The sequence below is a fragment of the Monomorium pharaonis genome, chromosome 7, assembly GCF_013373865.1.
Source record: "Monomorium pharaonis isolate MP-MQ-018 chromosome 7, ASM1337386v2, whole genome shotgun sequence".
Lineage (NCBI taxonomy): Eukaryota > Metazoa > Arthropoda > Insecta > Hymenoptera > Formicidae > Monomorium > Monomorium pharaonis.
In genome coordinates, this window is record NC_050473.1 from 3,898,845 (window position 1) to 3,921,454 (window position 22,610).

At 33.9% G+C, this 22,610-nt stretch overlaps 4 protein-coding genes and 1 long non-coding RNA gene across 8 annotated transcripts; 3 read left to right on the forward strand and 2 right to left on the reverse strand.

Moving 5' to 3' along the window:
• Positions 1-29: 29 nt before the first annotated feature.
• On the forward strand, positions 30-4,281 carry LOC118646493. Its single transcript, XR_004964061.1, has 2 exons — positions 30-1,142; positions 1,760-4,281. It is a non-coding gene; the product is annotated as an uncharacterized LOC118646493 (long non-coding RNA).
• Positions 4,282-6,056: 1,775 nt separating this feature from the next.
• Positions 6,057-8,927, reverse strand: LOC105828414 (nuclear transcription factor Y subunit gamma). The gene is made up of 5 exons (XM_012666728.3): positions 8,669-8,927; positions 8,089-8,221; positions 7,552-8,019; positions 7,303-7,476; positions 6,057-7,216 (listed from the first exon to the last, which is right to left on the reverse strand). The coding sequence occupies exons 1-5, from the start codon at positions 8,689-8,691 to the stop codon at positions 7,043-7,045; spliced, it is 972 nt and encodes a 323-aa protein (XP_012522182.1). The 5' UTR covers positions 8,692-8,927; the 3' UTR covers positions 6,057-7,042.
• Positions 8,928-9,276: 349 nt separating this feature from the next.
• LOC105828412 (intraflagellar transport protein 52 homolog) lies at positions 9,277-11,099 on the reverse strand. The gene is made up of 6 exons (XM_012666727.3): positions 10,966-11,099; positions 10,634-10,851; positions 10,436-10,544; positions 10,090-10,372; positions 9,729-9,977; positions 9,277-9,625 (listed from the first exon to the last, which is right to left on the reverse strand). The coding sequence occupies exons 1-6, from the start codon at positions 11,097-11,099 to the stop codon at positions 9,356-9,358; spliced, it is 1,263 nt and encodes a 420-aa protein (XP_012522181.1). The 3' UTR covers positions 9,277-9,355.
• A 2,215-nt stretch (positions 11,100-13,314) lies between these two features.
• LOC105836328 (serine/arginine-rich splicing factor 7) lies at positions 13,315-16,725 on the forward strand. 2 transcript variants are annotated; one of them, XM_012680274.3, is made up of 4 exons: positions 13,317-13,573; positions 13,813-14,195; positions 16,076-16,319; positions 16,413-16,725. In XM_012680274.3, the coding sequence occupies exons 1-3, from the start codon at positions 13,565-13,567 to the stop codon at positions 16,314-16,316; spliced, it is 633 nt and encodes a 210-aa protein (XP_012535728.1). In that variant the 5' UTR covers positions 13,317-13,564; the 3' UTR covers positions 16,317-16,319; positions 16,413-16,725. The 2 variants fall into 2 exon arrangements, with proteins under 2 accessions (XP_012535729.1, XP_012535728.1); XM_012680275.3 differs by lacking the exons at positions 16,076-16,319; positions 16,413-16,725 and adding an exon at positions 14,876-15,921 and having other exon boundaries at positions 13,315-13,573.
• A 150-nt stretch (positions 16,726-16,875) lies between these two features.
• On the forward strand, positions 16,876-21,456 carry LOC105836327 (ankyrin-1). 3 transcript variants are annotated; one of them, XM_012680271.2, is made up of 6 exons: positions 16,876-17,053; positions 17,116-17,270; positions 17,456-17,698; positions 17,794-18,769; positions 19,486-19,826; positions 20,181-21,456. In XM_012680271.2, exons 4-6 carry the CDS (start codon positions 17,967-17,969, stop codon positions 20,741-20,743), a joined length of 1,707 nt encoding a protein of 568 aa, XP_012535725.1. In that variant the 5' UTR covers positions 16,876-17,053; positions 17,116-17,270; positions 17,456-17,698; positions 17,794-17,966; the 3' UTR covers positions 20,744-21,456. The 3 variants fall into 3 exon arrangements, with proteins under 3 accessions (XP_012535725.1, XP_036145309.1, XP_012535726.1); XM_036289416.1 differs by having other exon boundaries at positions 16,876-17,270; XM_012680272.2 differs by having other exon boundaries at positions 16,876-17,270; positions 17,456-17,643.
• Positions 21,457-22,610: the final 1,154 nt, after the last annotated feature.

Consider the following 22,610-nt stretch of genomic DNA (forward strand, 5'->3'; position numbering starts at 1 on the left):
CTCCTCTCTCTCTCTCTCTCTCTCTCTCTCTCTCTCTCTCTCTCTCTCTCTCGGTCTCCTTTCGTCCTTTAACCTCCGCCTTTTCTGCCTTTCGTCTTTATCATTCTCTTTCTGTTTTCCTCTTTTTTTCTGCTGCTATTACTATATGAATTACATGTATATAAAAGGTTAATTCCTCCAAGATAAAAATAAGTTACATTTTCCTTCTTTGCCTCTTATCAATCATTTATTATTTTTCTCTCTCTCCCCTCCCTTTCTTCTTTGCATTTTATTATTTATTTCTACATTTACGTGCAATGATTCACGTCTATTTGTTAGAATAGATTGCAATAAATTGCTTCTCTCTTGCGCATTCTTTCTCTCTTTGTCTTGTTATTTTTTCATCTCGATCTCACCGATGGATGCACACCGGTTAATTAAAGCGAGAGGGTATAATGAGTCGCGTGCTTGGTGACTGATGGCGCGAGAGATAAGGAAAGAGAACGAGACGATAATGTGCGAAAAGAACAAAGAAAGCGAAAAAGAGAGAGAGAGAGAGAGTGAGAGTGTCTCTACCCCCTATATTCGAATAATTGTCACCTTTTGTCATCGTTCAATTGTACAAATCGTTCGACAATGATGCTCCTCCCTGATGGGACAAGTTTTTCAGAGAAGACGCCGATTAAAAGGATTTATGGGCGATCTTGATAAGAATCGTGGAATGCATGTTTCAGGATCCCACAAATTAGTGAAAAGAATAAAAGCTACAAGTGTCGCTCGTTTTCAATTGTTGCAGGATGTTCATGACATATGTGTTACATATGCATAAAATATTGTTATATTACATATCTTTAATCTTGCGCGTTTTTATCTTTTGTTCCGTTTGACATTAAGATGTTAATACAGATCCAATTTTATTCCCAAATGATTTTAGTATCGAATAAAGTGACGAAAATAATGGTCGTTCAATATTTTTTAACTTTATAATTCTTGAGATATCATTTCCGACTTAATCAGTTCTTTGCTTTGCGCATGTGTGTGAGAAAGAAAGAAAAAGAAGGAGAGAGATACTATTCTCTCTTGATTTTTCCATTTTCTTTTTACGTAGAGACAGAGAATTTCTTGACGGGAGGTCCACGCCACCGGCACTACGTCATACTATGGTAGGTTCCTGGAAGGCGAGAATGTCCCTGCGTCTTTTTTTCTCGCTTTATCGATTACGGCGCGATAAAGGCGCCGCGAGATGTCTGCTTCCTCTGTCACTGTGTGACAAAACAAATTAAAGCCTTTGTCGTGAGTGAAATTATGAAGGACGAAGGACGGTCATTTGCAAGATATTATTATATTAGTATTTTGCCCTCCGTAATCCTTAAATTAGAGAATTCACATGTCTTGCAATTTGACTGAGAGAAACTTATATTTATCTTCCATCTTTATATCACATTTATTTGAAATCCTCCTTTTTATTATTATTCTTAATATTGCACTCACATCTTTACAAGAATCTTTTTTAAATATATTTATCATTTATAGATATTTTAATTTAATTCTTATTAAATATGTATTAAAAAGAAAATAATTTATTAATTCTGTTGAAAGAATCCAAATATGAATTTAAAAAAAAGAGTAGAAGAAAGTTTAAGAAAAACATTTTTTTTTATAATCTTTTTTTAAACTAGAAAATTGTGCTTTTACAGAATATATACTTTTATTAATTTTATTAATAATTTAATATAACATAATAATTTATTTGTTTCGTTTAAAGGCTATATCTTTTTAGGATAAACTTTATCCTGTGAACTTAAAAATCGAAACCTCTTTGCGGCTAACTGTAACGGCGAGGGTAAGTCTGCATTTTTCAAGAAAGGGTGACGAAAATAAGGAACAACGTGGAGGACAATATAATTTTCTACATCCTGTACCAACATCCATTGTGCGTTTTCCACCAGCTTGATGGACTCTCAAATTTCGTTAAAAGTCTCGCTAACGTTACCATAAAAGCATCTCAAGAAACTTCCCGTTTAAAACGCTTCTTTCACAAACTCTCCGTTCGTAATTATTTCGGAGTATTATTTCGTACTTCGTACTCACAAATGACATATTACTAAATATATTTAATAGTTATTGAACATGTGTACATAAATTTATTTCGCTCTTAATAATCCTCTCATTAATTAATTACAATTATCAAGAAGATTTTCTCCTGCTAAAAGTAGATTTAGATTTATGAAATAACAGCAAATATTCGAGATATACAATAATCGATCAGAGCTTTGTGACAAATGACAAAGAAAACAATGCTTTAACACAATAGTAAACGCGAGGATAAGTAGGGCTAATTCAGTCCCTAATTTTTGTATTTTCACAGAACGTCGAACACGGGCTCTTCGTGTTTGTAGAATTTTATTGCATATTTATATCTTTATTGAAAGCTTAATTGGATTTGTTGTAATTTGTATATTTGTTCACATTTGTTTCACGTGAAAGCATACACGATGTCCTACAAATAGGATAGATTTTATTTTAAGCCAACTTAGAGAAAATTATATTTTACACATAGTGTCTTACTTTAGCTATAAAAGATAATTTATATTCAGCTAAAAGAATAAACATTTGATCCAAATTTTAAAAATCAATATAAAATATCTTTCATATATCCGATACTGTATATAATGTACCCCTTTAAACATGTAACTTAACTTTTCTGCTACATCTTTTCTAAATTTTAACAGTTTAAAAAAAGCTAAATACGAAACTGTCACTGAGTCTATCACCTTACGTTATCAACTTCTCATACGAATCAAATTTTCAGTGTCCTCTTGGAGGAGGATGCGACTCTCGTATTGCCGTGTTTCTCAGGACAAATGCGATACATCGCCTTCATGAAAGAAATATCGATTCTAACGTGCGACGGATGTTATTGCGCTTCTCAGGAGTCACTCGATGCAGAGACGACGGATAATAAAGAGAAATGCGTTACGGAGGTAGACATGGCGTCGACATCATCCCGTTGTGGACTGGCCACAATCGCACGGCTGCTGAAGAAATGGCGGAATGATAGTTGGTGAGATACCTTTATGATATAATGGAATGAAAGCTTTGCAAATTGCGAGAGGAAAAGCAAGAAAGGGAAAAAGAGAGGGAGAGGGAGAGAGAGAGAGGGGGGGAAGAGAGAGAGAAACTTGGTCCAGCTTTCGAAGTATGCGGGTGGCTTGTAGTCTTCAATGTAGTAATGGTGCACATATGTAACGACCACCCAGGTATATACATGTGTACGAACACTTTAGGAAAAGTGCAGGTACATAGAGACGTATACGGTGTCGTGGGATTCGCTAAGATGGGTTCGAAGTACGTGCGTTATTATTAACATCACGTACGCTAATATTATTATTATTATTATTTTTACTTGCAGGATACAATCTTAACTTTTTCAGAATTGCTATACGAGTTACGTCTTTACTTTAATAACAGTTTCGTTTCTTGTTAATATTTTTACCTATTTTCATTCGTCATATTCTTTTCAGGAAAGAATTCAGAATTGATATTAAAATATTTATTTATTTATTTTTCCTAGCAATTCGATAAAGTTGAAAAAATTAACATAGTTTATACAATCGATATTATCTCTAATCTCAGGTGCAAAAGAAAGAAGAAGGCACTTCTATCTTTAGCCAAAATTAATTTCAATATTTTGATAAATAATTGTCGAGATAATTTTTTTGTTATTATTTCAATATTATAAAAAGTGTAACGATCAAAATTTGTTATCTGAAACATTTTATGAAAGTTCTTAGAATTATTTATTAACCTAGAATTATTTATCGACATAATCATTCATTGCTTCAAGTGCTCGGGGACCCTCGTGAGGATCATCATGAATCATTATGTCAGGTTTATATCAACGCAAAGATCACAAAGGGTTAATGGATATAAGTATTGACACATTCGTCGATAAAGATCGCTGAAGAAGATGAACGAGATACTATATGTGTGTGTTGATGTAAATATAATCCTGATAGATTTTAAAAGCCCATGCGCACTTGAAGTACGATCTTGCAAAAGAGAATCCACATGTGCTTGCGAAATCTTACGAGTGATTTTTGGGTCTCTCTGAGCTAAGTAAACGAGATATTTCTCTCTGTCCATTTTATTGTGGTGCAGGTATGAAAAAACGGATATACGTAGGCGAGGATATTGGTGTGAGTTCTATCCTTCGTTATACAGGGTGTTCTAGCCTTTCGATTCAAGTAAAGAACAAAAGTGAACTGATCACTGTTATGCATGACCAATTAAAAAAAAAAATATGAAAATTACCGGATTTATGAAGAGTTATAGTTTTCATTTTTTAGAAGACAAAGTTTACTTTTCTGTTCACATCTTGTTAAGCAAGATTTAATAACAAAAATATGATAAAATAGAATTCTCCAAATCCATGTTTATATATATTGATAGTTTTTGGAAATATTTGGAATATTAAATATTCGGTGATAATTTGTAAATTTAAATAATTAATTTGTTTTATATTTGTCACTTGATTTCCATGTTTTTTCTTTCGTGAGAACACACACACACACACGCGCACACACACACACACACACACACACACACACACACACACACACACACACACACACACACACACACACTCTCTCTCTCTCTCTCTCTCTCTCTCTCTCTCTCTCTCTCTCTCTCTCTCTCTCTCTCTCTCCTCTCTCTCTCTGTGTGTGTGTGTGTGTGTGTGTGTGTGTGTGTGTGTGTGTGTGTGGCGCGCGCGCGTGTGTGTATGTGTGCATGCGTGTGTGCGCGCGCGCACGCAAGCGCAGGCAGCTGTCACCTTACACCTATGGAGGAGGCATGGGGCTGCGGCGGCCATTCTCAACTTATCTCTAGGATCTTTGTAAACATGTCGTGAAATCCGAGTATTTTAGGCAGTGGCGTAGATCGCGGGGTGGAAGGAAAGGATCTATCGGGCAATCATGACAAAGAATCGAGCGATTGTTAGTATCCCGAGGATAATTTCAACAATTATATACAAATTTTGAAATGCTTCGGACATGCGAAATTCATCTTCATGCTTGTTTGCACCAATAACGGTCGTGAAAATTATATTCATCAATATATTATATCCGGGTTATATTTTGACGATCAATTAAGATCATTGCCGGAAGTGATATCGCGACATGACGCATACTTGTAGTTTCCGCGACAATCAAGACGCAGTGGTAAAGTCAATAAATAGAGCGTCTTCGTTCCGTGCTAATAAAAAAAAAATTCACCGGATTATATGTCACGTCTGATCTTAGCCTATGTTCTGATAATTCTATATTATTCGGTCCATTTCGAATATATTTATAAAACGTTGATTGCTTCGAGAATTATAGAATGAAAAATTGTATGTACCCCATAATTTCTCAGATTATGATCGTAAACATAATCGCAAAGTTGAAAATATTTTTCATAGTGATGTCTTAATACAGTCACTTAATTTTACGTAGATCTAAACGGAACTTACACTCACTTAAGCCTTCGGCACATAATACGATTTTTCATGCTATATCGCAAACGAGGCATCTTAATATGTGTCCTGATTGGCTCGGATGATGATGTCACCAATCGTAAACCAATGAGGATACGTAGTAAGACGCCTCGTATGCGATCTAGCATGAAAAATCGTATCGTGTGCCGAAGGTTTTATATTGTATTTAATGTTAGAAACTAAGAAAGATAACATCGAATGAAAAATCTTTGTTAAGCAAGAACTTCTTTCAAGTCAGTTAAAAAATTAGTAAAAATAAATTTTATATATGTTTCTTTCTTTTCAGCACTCTGTATATATATTTGTGAGTTTCCCAGCGAATTGGTATTTCAATCGATCAAGTTCTAATACATCGGCAAATATCGGTCGCCGACATCTCTTTAGTTAGTTCTTATTTTATCTTACTCTACATACTTTATTCGCGTTTAACTTGATTTCTTCGTTAGAATAATAGATAAGTTAAAATTGGGTAAAATTTTTCTAAAGTTAAAATTTAATACTTAATTTTTGAAGTTAAGAATTTTTTAATCTACTTTAAAAGTGACTTTATAAAGAATATATTTATGTATGCGTTCCACAAATAAATACAAATTAATGACCACATAATTACCTCTTGTTATATTTTTATATTACGATTAATAGTTTTATGTTAATAGCGTGTATTAACGAATAAGAATACTGTGTGTGTAGTTACTGTTACGTGACGTTTCGAGGCTATTGTCGAGGTTCTGAGCGTTAAGACTCGCCAGACAAGAACCACAGCAACGTGAAACATAATACAAGTTGCACCAGCCAGTCCTAAGCTCAGCCATGCGAAGCAAGCAGCCAGTGGCTAAGGAACGCGACGTACGAATCAGATTACATCTTGCATTGGCTGCTTATCTTTATTCTTCACCTTACATCGTCTCGATTCATCTCATTTCGCTTCAGTGACCAACCCTTCGATCAACTTATAACAACGCTCGGACGCACAATCACAATGAACAGAGATATTTTTGAAAGAATAATTTTCTATAGAATGTTTAAAAAGATAAAAGTATACAATATGAGAAATGCTAAACACGTCACAGCATAGAAAAAAATTTTTAGTAAATAAAAATTTATTAAAAAATGTTTTGATAATTACCACACTGTGTCCGTTTTTTGTTTGCTAGTAATCATTTTAGTACACCTTATATTTCATCAGAGAATAGCGAATAATAAAGCGAGATAGTATTACAATATATTTATTATTGTGTGATAAATTTATCAATTTCATAAATGTTAATACGCAGAAAAAGAAATTTGAACAGAAAAAATACAATTATTCTAGAGATTAATTGCTTGATAATTTCCATTATCGAACAATTATTTCTTTTTCTCTTTACTTTAAATTACTTATAAATATAAAAAAAATTTTTTTACGTTTGCAATTAATTTAACAGATAATTTCAATTATAAAACGATAGTATAATCTATCAAAATCGCTTTTTCATTGAGTTTTTTTATACATAAATATAGATAAAGAAAAGTTAAAATTGATTAATATTATTCGGTATCAGCACTTGAGGCTTGTAAGAAAACTGGAGCTTGAGAGCCCTGTGCAACTTGTATTAATTGTGGTTGAGTCTGAATTGGAGCGGTTTGTATTATAATCGGTTGATTGCTCCCACCTTGTACTTGCATGCGAATCATCTGCAATTGCTGGGGAGTCAACTGAATCTAAAAGACAAAGAAGACAAAAATGGCACAATTAAACAAATAAGTAGATATTATAAGGATTTCATAAAGAAATTTCTTATATTTACAGGTATTTGTTGAATTTCACCACTAGGAGTGACAATCTGTTGTACAATTTGTATTCCTCCAGCCTGTGTGGTGGATGTTTGTTGCGCTTGTTGCAATTGAATAATTTGTTGATTAGATGATTGCTGTGGACTTTGAACTGTAACTGTTTGTGCTGTAGTCGTGTTGGTGCTCTCCTAAAATTGATGAAATTGTAAAGGTTAATTATGCATGTGAGGAGATTTCTCTTGAATTGGGTAAAAAAAAAATACCTGGTCTACTGAACTGCCAATATTAATAGTCTGAATTTGCCCACTAGAAGGTTGGACAATTTGTATTGGTTGCGTGGTAGCGCCATTATTCTGCACACCTTGATTCGCTGAAGCTTGCTGTTGTGCCAATTGGAAGTAATAATGAACTTGGTCTGAATTCATAGACGTTCGTACAGTGGCCTCGTTCTGTGCTTTACTTTGTTTTATTTCGTCTCTAGGTACTATATCTATAAGAAAATCAAATTGATCATATTTTGTAACTGCCATCGCAATGTCATTTCGTTGAAGAGTTCGTCTCTTATTATCTTCTGTGTGCACCCAAGCTCTGAGGGTCAGTTCATGTATAAAGATCTCTGCCGCTTTGGCAAAAAGCATAGGTGCTTCTGCACTTATCATTTTTACATCTCCATCTAGCTTCATAATCTTCTTTATCCTTGCCAATGGTAAGGATTGCGTTTTAAGATCCATCTGTACAATAGGAATGTTAATTAATATATTAAAAGATAAGCTTCATCTGATTACTATAGTCTTACTAACAGTGGTGATGTTTTTTATTTCTTCCATGACTTTTGGCCAGAAATGTACCAATGATTGCTGAGCTTCGGAATTGCCTGGTGAGGCAATCTGCAAGTCGCCATTTGAGTCGCCCTCTACTTCACTATCTTGATTTCTAAAAATATAAAAAAATAATTTTTATATTTGTATTTTATGTTTTATTTGTTGAGAAAACAAAAGTCTTTTACTTTCTTTCCTTTATAATTTATTCATCATTATAAATAATATTTGTTTCTTTCATACATTCATTATAGTAATGCTATTATTATAAATTAATTATAAATTTCTGTGACAAAAATATTAACAACTGTGATATCCAAAATACAAATCTTTTACAAAACTGAAAGTTTAATAATAAAGGTTTTATAGAATAAAAAATCCTTTATGTAAACTCTTAATAATAATACATATAAAATAGTTTTGCAATAAAATATGCGATCTTTCTGTCATACTGCTGTTATTTTATGATATTAAATATAATTATTTTTTACATACATATTTTACAGTGTATTGAGAATGCAATAATGTATAACCTCAAAACAATGAAAGTTTGTTTACTTACGCATTTACGAAAAACACAGACATTTTCGTAGTGGTTTATCGATATAAATCGCATACAAATCAGAGATCACGTTTAAATTGTTTTATTACAATAAACTAAGCAACCATAGCTTTTTAAAATTATACTTCATTGAAAAAAATAATATTTGAGTCTCAGAAGCACAACTAAAGTACAACCAGGTACAACTACGATAAACGATTAGCTGTGCTTCTTGGCCTGTTCTTTTTAGCTGCACTATTACACTGGTGCAATAAGTTAAAGTAAGACATATGGCTTGTTCTTTTTCGCTGTACTGCTGCACTGGTGCAACAGATTAGAGTAAGACAAATATATTTTTTCTCACTCTAACTTATTGCACCAGTGTAACAGTGCAGCGAAAAAGAACAAACCAAAGTATATTTTTTCTCATTCTAACTTATTGCATCAATGCAACAGTGCAGCTAGAAAGAACAGACCACATCTGTTACTCTGCTGCACCTGCATTTTTCCATGCAGTATTACAGAAAACTCAACCATAATCCGAGTATTCTGTATTACCGATAGACGTTATATTATAATAATTAAAAAACACCATCATATATAAAAGAAGGAAATTAAAATAAAATGTCTTCTCTACTTTAAAAGTTTATTAAACTTTAATATATAAACTATTTACAATAAATTACAATATTTTTTTATACAAGAATTTCAATCACGCATGGCCTTATAACTGCAGATTTTTTGAAAAACAGAATTTAATACTTCTTTAGCAGTGTGTGTGTCAGAATTATTTATCCTTATTATACTTCCAAATTCCCTGATGTAGTGATCTAATTCCTTATCCTTTGATAGTTCTTTAGTTGCCATATATTTGTTAGTAAGCTGTGATAATTTTAATAAATCGGAGCTGAAAGCCTCATCTAAATCAAACAGTTCCAAAGCAGGTGGTGATAATTCTTGGAAGCTTGGAGGAAATACCTGGAAAATTATTTCAAGTTGATATAATCATACATAAACATATATAATCATAAATTAGTAAGACAGAAATATAGAAATTAAATATTACAGATATTATACTCACTGAAGCTTGAGTGAGAGGTAAAGGAGCTTCAAAATGAGGTGAAATTAAAGTAAGTGGTTCGTGCTTTACTCCTAAAGCCTCATAAGCTTTTATGCAAGCTGGTATCATGTTTAAATTTATAGAATAAAAATGATGCTTAAATAACTTGGTGTATTCGCGAGGTATGTCAATATTATCTAAATCTTGCGTGCAAACTTTTGGATTGTCGGCCTGTTGTGTTATGTCTGGAACAAAGTTGTACTCCCAAAACTGGAGACATAAAAATACAATTCAACTTTTTTTGTAGAGGAAATTAAAAAAAGTTAAAAAATTTTAAATATACATTATATTTAGTAGAGTGTAACATGATAAAAAAACATACTTCTATATCATCCGTATGAATTTCCACTGTTTCTGTGATATTTAACTCAAAAAAATCAAAAATTATTTCCCGCAATGTATCATTACTCTCCTTTTCTATGTAACTATCTGTCAACATTCTAGATGAACCTAATACAACGAGCTTTCCATTACAGTCTTTTATATAGTGATAAGCACAGATTGGTCTATTCATTGGAATAGCGATTGATCCACTGGATAAAACAACAACAGATGGTTGCACTACGTTTAATGTCGCACCATAAGGATATAAAAATTTCATGCCACTAAAACAATCATTTATTAATAATTGAAGTTATTGCAAAAGTTGAATTATAAGATTGTCTTACATATATTCATCATGATTTTTCAGAAATATGGACTTATTTAACAAGCCTTGAGAAATCAAAGATTCTTTAGGATGCATTGTTTGACTATAACTCATGCGAACTACACTATCTGCAAATATAAAGTATAACAATTAAAATTTAAGTTTCATACATATCTAAAAAATTTATAATAGAGAGAAAAAGAGTGAGATTACATACCATTATTTACCATTATACCAAATTCTTCTAGCAAAAAGTTGATATTTGTATTAGATTTATTTTCACCACCTTCTCCAAGCATAACAAGAACATTGCCACCAGAATTTAAAAAAGTTCGAATGGCATTCATTTCAAGTTCAGTAAATTTATTTAGCGGTCCTGGCAACACTAAGATCTTGGCGTTTACCAATAAGTCTTGCGATATTACTTCATTATTCCTAAAAATATATTCATTAAGTGTAACATTTTTAACTTAATAAGAATACTGGATGATGGATAATATAATATTTATACAAATAATATTAAGGGTTACTTAATTTTTTTTTACTTACTCTATAAATTTCCACTTTGCTTTCAACTTTCGTTGAAGTATTTTAAACTCGTCATTTAACTTTCTTTCATTTTTTGATATGTCGAAAATAATAATGTTTTCATTGCTATCGCTACTACTCAAAATTGCGCTCATTCTTGGATTATTATTATTGTAAATTAGTTCGAGAGTTTATTTGTAATGTACATACATACGATAAACCAACATCACGACGTTACAGTTACATTCGATATTTGTTAAAATGTGCTTGTGCACGTCAAAATATTTTGTTGCATCGTTGCTATGACAACCACAAGTAGCATCGAATACATATTCAGGCTGCGTTCGGAAACGTCACTCGAGTGCTCTCGGATATCATTCTATCTTTGTTTCACATAGAACGAATAACAAGGATAGAATGATACCCGAGAGCACTCAGGTGATGTTTCCGAACGCAGCCTCAGTTAAGGCTATTCTACAATTGCATAAGCGTAAGGTTGGAGTAGGAGTAGTCGTAAATGTTTTACAACGGATCAATCTACAATGGGTGCGTTCCACTTAATGCCCGCAACGCTCGCGAACGTTGCTTATCCTTGTTTAATATTTGATAACCAACAAGGATGAAATGATTCCACGGTCGTTGCGAACTTTAAGTGGAACGCACCCAATAGAGTAAAGATACGTTGTAAACTTGATTACAGCAACGATCAGGAGCTCGATTCTTGAATTCATTCGCAAGAAAACGTATGCGCAAAAACCCGCTCTAACAGAAAAGTTGCAAGTTTATTGGTTAAAAGCCATACGATAGCCAATAAATTTTCAACTTTTCTGTAAGAACAGAATTTGCGGATACGTTTCTCTTGCAAATGAATTCAAGAATCGAGCCCCTGGTTGTAGTCGTGACAGATGAAATTCAACCATCTTTCTACAACACGCTCTACAACCGGAAGTACCGCTTTAAGGCTATTCTACAATTGCGTAAGCGTGGTCGCAAGTGGTTGTAATGCCCAGTCTACAATGAGTCGTTGGTCGTTGGTCGTAAGAAATTTAACCAATCACAGTTGATCTTAGAGAAGAATAACCGAACATAATTGGTTAAATTTCTTACGACCAACGACCAACGACTCATTGTAGACTGGGCATAAGAGTGTGTAAGGCGTCGTTGTAAAGCGGTACTTCCGGTTGTAGAGCGTGTTGTGGAAGATGGTTGAATTTCATCTTTCACGACTACACAGATGTGAACGTAAGAGTCAACCAATCAGAGTGCTGTTCACGTCATCATGCCTCACACCGCCATAATTTACTGCACTCTGATCGGTTGCTGTAATCAAGTTTACAACGTATCTTTACTCTAATGTAGATTGATCCGTTGTAAAACATTTATGACTACTACTACTCCTACTCCTACAACCTTACGCTTACGCAATTGTAGAATAGCCTTTACAACGACGCCAACTCTTACAACTACTTGCGACCACGCTTACGTACGCAATTGTAGAATAGCCTTTATGGCCGATAATTATTAATAAACCAATTATTTTTCATTCGCAGATACTGTCCTCAGGCAAGCGATGCAATACCACGATATGGTTGTTCGTCTTTATATTTTATGATAACAGAATAAATTTTTTTCTTTGATAAAACCAATCTTTTTTTGTGATATAGTAATAATTAACATTTACGATTTTTAAAAACGTAACTTATTTCTGTATAAATATTACTTAATATTTGTTTTATACATATATATTGCATTTGGTTTTTATCATGGCAATCGATAATGGGTGTATTTTAATGGCTGATTTTCAGTACTGACAGTAATTTTGAAACACAGCCATCAGTGATGTTCTTTAATTATCTCGGTTAATAATTATCAGAGAGAAGGCTGAAAGACGACACGGCCCGGTCGGATTATTAATCTGTGCCGGTACGCTGTACGCTGGCCCCATGTGAGTGCACCCTGAGGGTGAGAGTTCTTATAGTAATAAAAAATTGATTTTTGGTAACACTGATTTTATTATTTTTAGGTTGACAGTACAACAGATGTAGAAATGTTAGAAAATATACATTTATAGGAAATTAATATCAATTAATAAATATAATATATAACGTTGCAATGATATACAAAATATAAAACTAAATAGAGTATAGCAGTGTTGTATTATTATTTTTTATTGTTTTTCATGTTAAAAGTTATATTTAAAATTCGCGGTTTTATGACAATTACATATGGTGGATGTACATTACCAATCAAAAATTGTTTTCTTATCTCTCTTTGATTATTATAGGAATTTTAATATGAGCTACATAAGTCCTCGTAGATGATTGGTCAAGTAAATTGGCATGTGGTGGATATTCCCGGTATTGGTGGACATTATTGTAGATATCGTCGTGTGAAAGTTCTATTGAAAAATTGACTTATCGAGCAGGACCTGGAGCCTGGAGGACGTAGGAGGACGGGGACGGAAACGTCGGGGACTTCTCAATCAATTTACAATTTGTTTCTCTCGAATCGATAACGCACAGGAAGCTGCCTTGGCAATCACTTTTTCGAAAAGATATGCTGTAGTTTGGGCGTTCTCTGTAGACATTTGTAATCACAAGAATTCATCGAGGCTAAAAAGATGAGCAAGGTACAAAAATCTGAATTTTTATTATCAATATAATGTTTTGGAAGTAATAAAACGTTATCATTGCGGTATACGAACGATTGAAATCGTATTTGTTTAAATATTGTCTCGAAAAGCTTTTATTTAAAGAAATATAAGATTTATTATTTTCTTTGAATTAAATGTATAGAAATGAGAACAATATTTGATTTTAGTGTTTTTATACATATATATATTGCTACTTTACTATAATGTTTCATCAGATCTCGCGATCTTATCCCTCGGATGGCAAGGTCTATGTGGGAGATTTAGGAAGCAGTGCTAGTAAGCAACAATTGGAGGATGCATTTTCCTATTATGGGCCCTTGCATAATGTCTGGGTTGCCAGAAATCCTCCTGGATTTGCTTTTGTCGAATTTGAAGATCCAAGAGATGCAGAGGATGCTGTAAGAGGACTAGATGGTCGTATTGTATGTGGAAGACGGATTCGTGTGGAATTGTCAAATGGAAAAAAATTGAGGGACAGAGGCTTCCCTAGAAGAGGTATTGGAAGACCTTTTCATCCAGAAGATAAATGTTACGAATGTGGTGAGAGAGGTCACTATGCTAGAGATTGCCATCGTCATAGAAGTTCTCGTAGAAGAAGGTAAGTCTTAAAAATATTTTTTTTTAAATAGGATTAATAATTATTGCATCTATAAATTTTAATATAAAAGGGACAAAAGTATCTGGAAACTTGAATATTTCAATATATTAGATTATATTATATTTAAAAGATATATTGAATTGAGTTTTATATATATATATATATATATATATATATATATATATGCAAGTTTCTGTTTTCTTGTATACATTGTGGAAAGTTATGTTGCAAAATGAAAAATTATTGTAACACAATAGAAAAAAATATTTTTACATTTCTTGTTATATGTAAGTGTGATGAGAGAGAGTTGCATTTATAATTGTAAAGATATTCTCTTTTGTGAATCAACATTTGGATTTAGGCCTTCAATTAGGTGTTTGTTATTTCCTATTCAATAATTAGGAAACAAATATTCAATGCTATTTAATGTCACAATAAAATGATATTTATTGAGTTATATAAGATTTATTTGATCAAACAATTTTTGCAATACTACCTATTATGTCAATTTTACTTGGCAGTTATGAAAAAGATTGATAGAAGATTTTCTTATTTAAATAATGGTAATAATTAGCTATTTAAAAATAATTGAAAATGATTGAAAGAAAGAAAAGATATTTCTACAAACATAAAGAAACTGGTTGTTAAGCGGCCGACGTAATATTGCCCGTTATTTATAGGAGTTGCGGCTGAGCGTACAGCACACGCATGTGAAATGTGTGTTGCTACCCGACATTGTCGCGCGAGATTCGCCTTGGGTTCACGTTTGTGACACACTGCGCGTCGTAGTTACAGCGTAGAGCACTCTACATCTACTTTGGGTTTCCCTCTGCACACTCTGCGGGCGAGAAAACGCGGCATGGACCGCGACCGACCGGACACGGGGTGGCTAGTTCTGCGCACTGCTACAATACCGATCCGCTGACCACTGACCATCACCCTAAGTCGAGAATTTATGCACCTCTGGCACTTCTGGCGTTCTTCGTTCAGCTATCCGTGATTTCTGCCTCGTTCCCGTCGTAGTCATCGTTGTCATCGTCGTAGTCATCGTGGTCGTCGTAATCGTCGTGATCGTCGTCGTGATCGTCGTCATCTTCGTCGTCTTCATCATCGTCTTAATCATCGTCATCATCGTTGTCGTCGTTGTCTTCGTCGTCGTAATATCTAACGGTTGCTGAGAGACAAACTTTCAGTGGTCCCATCTCTAGCCACTCTTCATTTGTTCATCTCGGATCCTCTCGTAATTTCATCTGCGTAAAGGGCTCATCCGCTCTCCCTTCTTGCCATCACGCCGCGCAATCCACAATTATCTGGTATAAGCACAGCCAGGAAAGATGGTATATATAAGTAGAACAGTCAAGTATATATCCTATCAGGATTAATGTATAGTGGTTGAATAAATTTTGAACATGAATCTACACTATTATGTTAATTTTTGCATGATCTGTAAAGATACTTGCATTTATTTATGAAAATAGTTTGATATGTGATGTGTTAAATAATGCCTTTTAATGGATACTAGGATTTAAAATATTAACTAACAATTCATACATCAGAGTTTGAATAACTATCATTTGTTATACTGACATATATTTCAGTGATGATTCAATATCTTATATTTTTAATGTTTAAAAAATGATAAACTTATACATTTAATAGTTATGTAAATTAAAAGTTTAATAAGATGAAATTCTCATTATTGCTAATAAAGAGGAACGCTGAATAATTTTGGGGATGTGTTATATAAAAATGAATAAAATTGGTAATAATTAAATGATCTCTAGTTTTAAAAATCATATTAATGTTTTGTTGTAATAAATAGGCAAAAATATATGCACGGCTATTATTTTAACATTTATTTATTATAATTTTTACTTTAGGTGGTCCCGTTCGCGATCAAAGTCTAAATCGAGATCACGCTCACGCTCACGATCGCGATCACGTTCACGTTCCCGTTCAAGATCACGCAGTAATCGCTCGCGCTCGCGCTCATCACGGCGCAGCCCATCTCGCAGCAGAAGCGTTTGCATCAAGGATAAGTATCGCAAGAAACGGAAGTCTGTTTCCAAAGAACGAAGCAAGTCGAAATCTCGATCGGGTTCCAGATCAAGAAGCAGATAAACAGTAAGTATGCGGTAAACATTGCTTATACCGTTGTTATCGTTCAATGAATATATTGTTATCGTTCAATAAATATATTGTGAGTTTCTGTTTCAGTGGATATGGATTTGATTGACGTTTTATCGGATTCCTCTTTTATTTAATAAAAAACTACAATCCCTTCAACAAAGTTGAATCAATATTGCAAATTAGTCTATTATTTAGCATATATAAAATATTACATTACATATTATGTAACATGAATAGCATAACAACTTTATATAAATGAAGTATTATATTATTCTATGTGGAAGAAAACACGTATATGGTTACTTCATTAGCTTTGCAGTTTTTTTTTAGTTCTTCATATTCATCGCTTGTATTTAAGTAATTGTAAACCGATGTTCAATAAAATGTAGCTTTTCAGACATACGCGCATTTGTATTGGATTATATTATGCATTCAATCAGTGTCCATTGTCTTGTCGAAATTCTAAGTTCCCACACCAAACAAGCACATGTGTGCAGTTTATAAGCAGTGTAGAAATTCCTTCTTCCTCTTTCATATATACATACATCTGCCTGTTTAATCGTGATCACGCGGCGTCGCCGAGTTTTCTTCTCTCTTGAAATTTTTTTGCATTATCAGTACTCTATGGCAATAAGGCAGCGAGTTAATAGGCGTAGCAAACGGTGTGATTCGAAATAAATTTTCAAGCACATTGAATCTTGCAGAGAAGCCGCAATAACGAATAATTGGTAAAGTAATACTATGAAATAATTCAATTTTTTAATGGCTTAAAATATCATTTGATTTCTAGATTAAAATTTATATTATCAAATGTCATTGACTATATCGTGCATGGAAAGAGAAAAAAATATGCGTAATACTATTTAACTATATTGAGTATACTATGTAAAAATGACAACGAAAGAAAGGAGTATGACACAAAGTGCCTGATTAACTTCATTTTAAGTAAGTAGTTTCATTGTAGTTTTAACTTTCTTAATTATTATTATTACAGTTGTAGAATATAACAAAAAAATTAATATTATTTTGATTAATAATTTTGATTAGTACTTTTCTAATTTACAAAAACTATTTTATTAGTTAGAAATCAATTGAATGGTTGATCATCATCAGAATTGCCTAAATTCCAGTGATTCGGCACCCATGGCTCGTCTGAGGAGGATTAAGGAGCAGACTGGCGAAGTGGGGTAAGCGACGAATGAAGGCGAAACGCTACACAGTGAAACACAAAATGGTAGTAGTAGAGAAGTAGAGGGAGCCGAAGAAGAAGAGAGGGAAGAAAAAGAGCTGAAGAGGAAGAAAAAGGGAAGAAGTCGGTGTAGGTAGCCCTGGCAGCCGGTAGAGGCACGTTTTTAGTGAAGCGGTCATAAAACGTTAGCGATTCTCTATGATTCTCGTTCGTTTTGACTCTGTTCGATCATTCTGTACATCGAGTTTCGTTGACCTTCCGTTGCGTTTCTTTTTGTAGAGCGGGCTTCATTGTACAACATTGCCAACGTGGTTTGACCGAGTGCCGGCGAAAGCAGAATTTCTCGTAGCACGCAGACCAATTACGCGCATTCGTTGTATTGTACTGCGTCGAGAGAGTGTTGAGTCAATTGTGTGAACAAATAATCAGGGCCAATTAAGCGTGCGGGCGCGATGACTTCCGCGTATGAGACAACGACGACAAAACGCGAGCAGCAGAAAGCAACGAGTCTGCATGAGACTACGAAAATACATTTTAACGGAGAATTGGATAATCTGGGTACTATCACTGACATAGAGAAGACTTTGGCATTGTCTCGAGCCAGTCTCGCAACAGGTAACTCCTTTTTCGACGAATCCACGCTTTCTTCCGTAGAAGTTAGCGTTCCACCTGGTGAATTATTCGACAGGACTTTGGGAATGTTTGAGAAAGAGAAGGAAGATAAGGATGAAGGAAACATTGGCGTCTCGGTAAATGGTATTTTACAAATGAGGAGCTTCAAAAACGAGGAGTTGTCCTTCGAAGATAACGAGAGGCTTAAGGAGAGAAAGAAATCGGTTTTATTAGCGGATAATACTGTGCAAGAAAGCACATCCACATGCAATACGAGAAAGGAACAAATCAAGGAGAATCGAAGTGTGCTGGGGGAGGTTCAAGTGCAGGAACAACGCACGTATAATAGTAGAGTTCATGTTGTGGAAAAATTTCAAGATTCTGCAGTGGAGGATGTGCGAGCTTGCTGCGAGGACGTGGCGGAAATTAGCCTGAATGCAGGCGAAAAACAGGATGAATTTGAAAGGGAAATTGTCGGTCAACAGGACTCGTTTTACGATGCCGTACGATCGGGAAACGCCAAGCGCGTCTCAGCATTGATCGCCAACGGTTGCATACAAAACCTGGACGAACCGGATTGGAACGTGTCGGGTGATCCACCCTTATTGATGGCAGCAACGAATCAATGCTTGCCGGTGCTCAGGTACATCTTTTAGGACCAATTGTTTCACTTCTTATTAAACTTATCAGATAAATATGTATCTGTCCTTATTTATTTAGAAGAAAATGAAGATAGACACACATGCTTACCTGATAGATAAGTTTACCAAGAAGTTGGAATAACCGACCCTTAGAATCATAGAATGCAATCGCTATCGTTTGTCTGTAATCACTTAGATAAAACTACGTATAATTTTCCTTTGTATAACTTCTTTTTTTTGCAAATGACAATTTAGGACTTTCTAAGCATTATTTTTAATCCTAGCATTATTTTTAAAATATTTACTATTTTTTTTACTAAAAATTCATTAATCTTTATTAAATGCATAAAAGTTTTAAGAATGGTCATACAGATTTATAGATTACTTTAGATTTATTGTGATAAATTTTGAATAGAAATTTTTTTTCTATTAAAAAATTAGCTTAAAGTGCGATGTCAAACATGTACATGAAATATTTTTTTGTGATATTTTGCATAGCTATAAACATTTCCTTTGATGAATTGATATCTTCGTAAAAGCTAAAAATAGCTTTATGTTTGCGATGTTAGTTTATCTTCGTGGCGGTGTTTATATCGTATTCATGATATCGTAACATATTAATAGTTATGTTTAAGAAATTTATTTTTTTGTATAATAAATTGTATAAAATATAAATATGCATAACAAATGTCTCACATCTTCTATTATCGGATTAAAGCACATTACTAGCGAACGGATGCGATCCAGCTGTGCGTTCGCCGAGGGGCGAAACGGCACTTCACAGAGTAATCCTGAATGGCGGACCGGGCAACGTGTTGAAATTCGTAGAGGATCTCTTGAAATACGACTGTCCGCCAGGCGTCAAAGAGGCCGGCAGTGGGTCGACTGCGTTACACGTGCTCTCTCGTCAACTGGCTCACACGTCGCTAAAATCCCTTCGTCACAATTTCGACGCGGCCCTGAAAACGCTGGAATTACTAGCCAGAGCAGGATTTATTAATGCTAAGGATCATCAAGGCCGAAGTGCTTTGCACATTTTAGCATCATCGACTATTTTAGGTATAACTATAACAATTTACATAAATTCTTGTACACAACTACACACACACACACACGCGCGCGCGCGCGCGCGCACGCGCGAGAGATGAAATTTGTGTGTGTGTGTATATAAAATTGAGATTCAAATTCTACTAAGTGGAATAATCATCTACTTGAAACTATTTTATTATTTATTTGTTTGTCTCAATTTTTTTAGCTTTCAAAAAATCAACTTACAATCGCTTACGATTAAAAGTTAGGTGCTTAATATTTAAAAAAACAATGCGTGACTTTCGAATAATAAAGAAGTAGTTATTCACGTTAAACGAAACGAGTGCATAATTGCAAGAGCTTTAATGACACATTATCTTACAGATAACAATCACAAGACCGACATCGAGTCTGTGATTGGTACGCTTCTGTCTGCCGGCGCAGATACCGCGCTAAAAAACGATCGCGGAGAGACCGCTTTGCACGAGAGTTTGGAATGCGGTGCGTTAAATACGGCATCATTGTTGATACAACATACGCCGACAGGTATCACATCGCGGTACGGTGAAACTCCATTGCATATAGCGTCGCGGAAAAACCATGTCGATATGGTGACGAAGTTACTCGAACACGATGAGGATCCCGGCACGCAGGATGCCGGTGGGAACACTCCGTTACATCTTGCATCAGCAAGGGGATTTCATCAGACAGTATCGCTGTTGGTCACCTCGCCCTTAGCTCAATTGGAAAAGGTCAACATCGACGGTCTGACGGCTTTACAAGTCGCTGCCGAGAGCGGATTCGTCAACGCCGTCAGGATACTGTTGAAGGCTGGCGCCGATCCCAGCCAGACCATGCATTATTGCGCAAGCATCCTGCGCCATTATCCCGATATCTCACTTCTGATTGATCACGAATTAACTAGACGTAGACAACTCGCCGCTTGATCTGTCAATTCCCGAACTATTGGCATTTGATAGTTTGTTTCAGATTAGTTACTACGAACAAAGTGCAATTATCTCTCACTTGCTGTTGCTTAATGTATCGCGATGCGCATTCGATATACGTGCGAAAAATATGTGTGCAATTGTAAACGTAATATAAATTTGTTGCCATAAATCCCGGCTGTGGATAAAAATGCAGTTGAACATATTGTAACGTATCTGCATATATATGTACACACAAGTACGATTTAGAATACATAAAAATACAATATATTTTATAAATAAACGTTAATGCCATTATTCGCATTATCGTCTTTGTTCTCATTATTGTTGTCATCGTGCGTAATCTTGCCATCATAATATTATTACATTAATTAATATTTTGGTTAAGTTAACTTGTTACCATCATGACTGTTTGAATGGGAAATTAATAAAATGAAACAATCATTTTTATAATATTAGTGTATATTTTATAAATCCACATAATTTGAAATGAAGCGAAAATGAAATAAATTGAAAACATGTTTGTATGTATATCTATGTATAAATGGATTTTAAAATATTTCCTTCAAAGTATATCACATAATATTTGAAAGGCTGTGTTAGAGAATTATAAAATAATTATTACATAACGCTTGTATATAATGTACATAATTCACTATACTTGGCTGATGTTAAGAAGACAATGTATAAAAATAAACATGTCTTCCCTATTACGTATAGGCTTCTTTCCATTACATGCATCGGGAGGAAATAAAAACAAACATATAAATTGTAGATTCCTTTCATCATGCATCAATTTCACTATGCATCTATTACAAAACATGTCTCACAGCCGTGAAATTTCAGTAAATCTAGTTGATACAGATTTCTTTTTCCACTGTGGTTATGTATACACAAAAATTTATGAAAACATTTGTCAACAATTGTGGATCGGAACCGATCGCATAAAATATCGATTTGAGTAACATTTAATAGATCAATGTTAAACACATTTTAACAAAAGTTACATTTATTACTGAGCAAAATTTAAAAGCATTAAAAAAATAATAGGCACATATGTAATATAATCTGTAGCACGAACACTGAGACACGTTTCCAACTTTTTGTAGCGTACTGATAAGAAGCTCTTAGGATATTATGAGTTGTAATTAAGGTACGCGCGTGTGGTATAATGGCATATATTATACATGCATTCAAATTTATACAAATGTTTCGATATAAATTCAATTCGATGTATGTGTTTATCATATAATACAGGCCTGTTATATTGCATATATAAGAGTGACATGATACACTGTCATTGTTATCGATCGTATTCATTTTAAGAACGCTTGCATGTAGCGTAAAAAAACCTAAATTATTCCTTTAAGCTTTGAATATCGTTTATAAATTATGAAACATTATGCATTTTTTTGGCACATTCTACTTTATTTGCAAAACCAACAATGTGTTCTACAGAAATACTCAATCACACACGCTCATTTCTTTCAATAACACTTTCTTTCATTACAACAGTCTTTAATCATAGTTTCTAAATTTTTTAAAAATCTTTAATCTTCTATCAAATTATTGATTGTAATGGATAATTCTGGCACAAAGAAAAATTACGGATTGCGTTATCAAAATTGTGTGTATAGCAATGTAACAAAAAGTTTGATTATATACATTTTGCTTAATCTATTTAAAATATTTTAAACCGTACATAATCTTAGGATTATAACATATTCTTTGGATAAATAATTATATATCTTACATTTCTAAATGTATATCCATGCTCTTTAATGTATTGAGCACTAATAATAATTTTATGAAAATTATAGGCCAATGAGGACAATATTGCAGTAGTGTTTATAAAATTAAAGATACA

Excerpts from the sequence above, each read along its gene's own strand:
- LOC105828414 (XM_012666728.3), bottom strand. The coding sequence starts at position 8,691 with ATGTCTGTGTTTTTCGTAAATGC. Across the intron at positions 8,020-8,088 it reads AAATAAAAAACATCACCACT|ATGGATCTTAAAACGCAATC; the intron begins GTTAGTAAGACT and ends CCTATTGTACAG. Across the intron at positions 7,477-7,551 it reads TTGGCAGTTCAGTAGACCAG|GAGAGCACCAACACGACTAC; the intron begins GTATTTTTTTTT and ends CATCAATTTTAG.
- LOC105836327 (XM_036289416.1), top strand. The coding sequence starts at position 17,967 with ATGACTTCCGCGTATGAGACAACGACGACAAAACGCGAGCAGCAGAAA. Across the intron at positions 18,770-19,485 it reads CAATGCTTGCCGGTGCTCAG|CACATTACTAGCGAACGGAT; the intron begins GTACATCTTTTA and ends ATCGGATTAAAG. Across the intron at positions 19,827-20,180 it reads AGCATCATCGACTATTTTAG|ATAACAATCACAAGACCGAC; the intron begins GTATAACTATAA and ends ATTATCTTACAG.
- LOC105836328 (XM_012680274.3), top strand. Across the intron at positions 14,196-16,075 it reads AGAAGTTCTCGTAGAAGAAG|GTGGTCCCGTTCGCGATCAA; the intron begins GTAAGTCTTAAA and ends TTTTTACTTTAG.
- LOC105828412 (XM_012666727.3), bottom strand. The coding sequence starts at position 11,099 with ATGAGCGCAATTTTGAGTAGTAGCGATAGCAATGAAAACATTATTATT. Across the intron at positions 10,545-10,633 it reads TGGTATAATGGTAAATAATG|ATAGTGTAGTTCGCATGAGT; the intron begins GTATGTAATCTC and ends TTATATTTGCAG. Across the intron at positions 9,978-10,089 it reads TTCATACGGATGATATAGAA|TTTTGGGAGTACAACTTTGT; the intron begins GTATGTTTTTTT and ends TTATGTCTCCAG.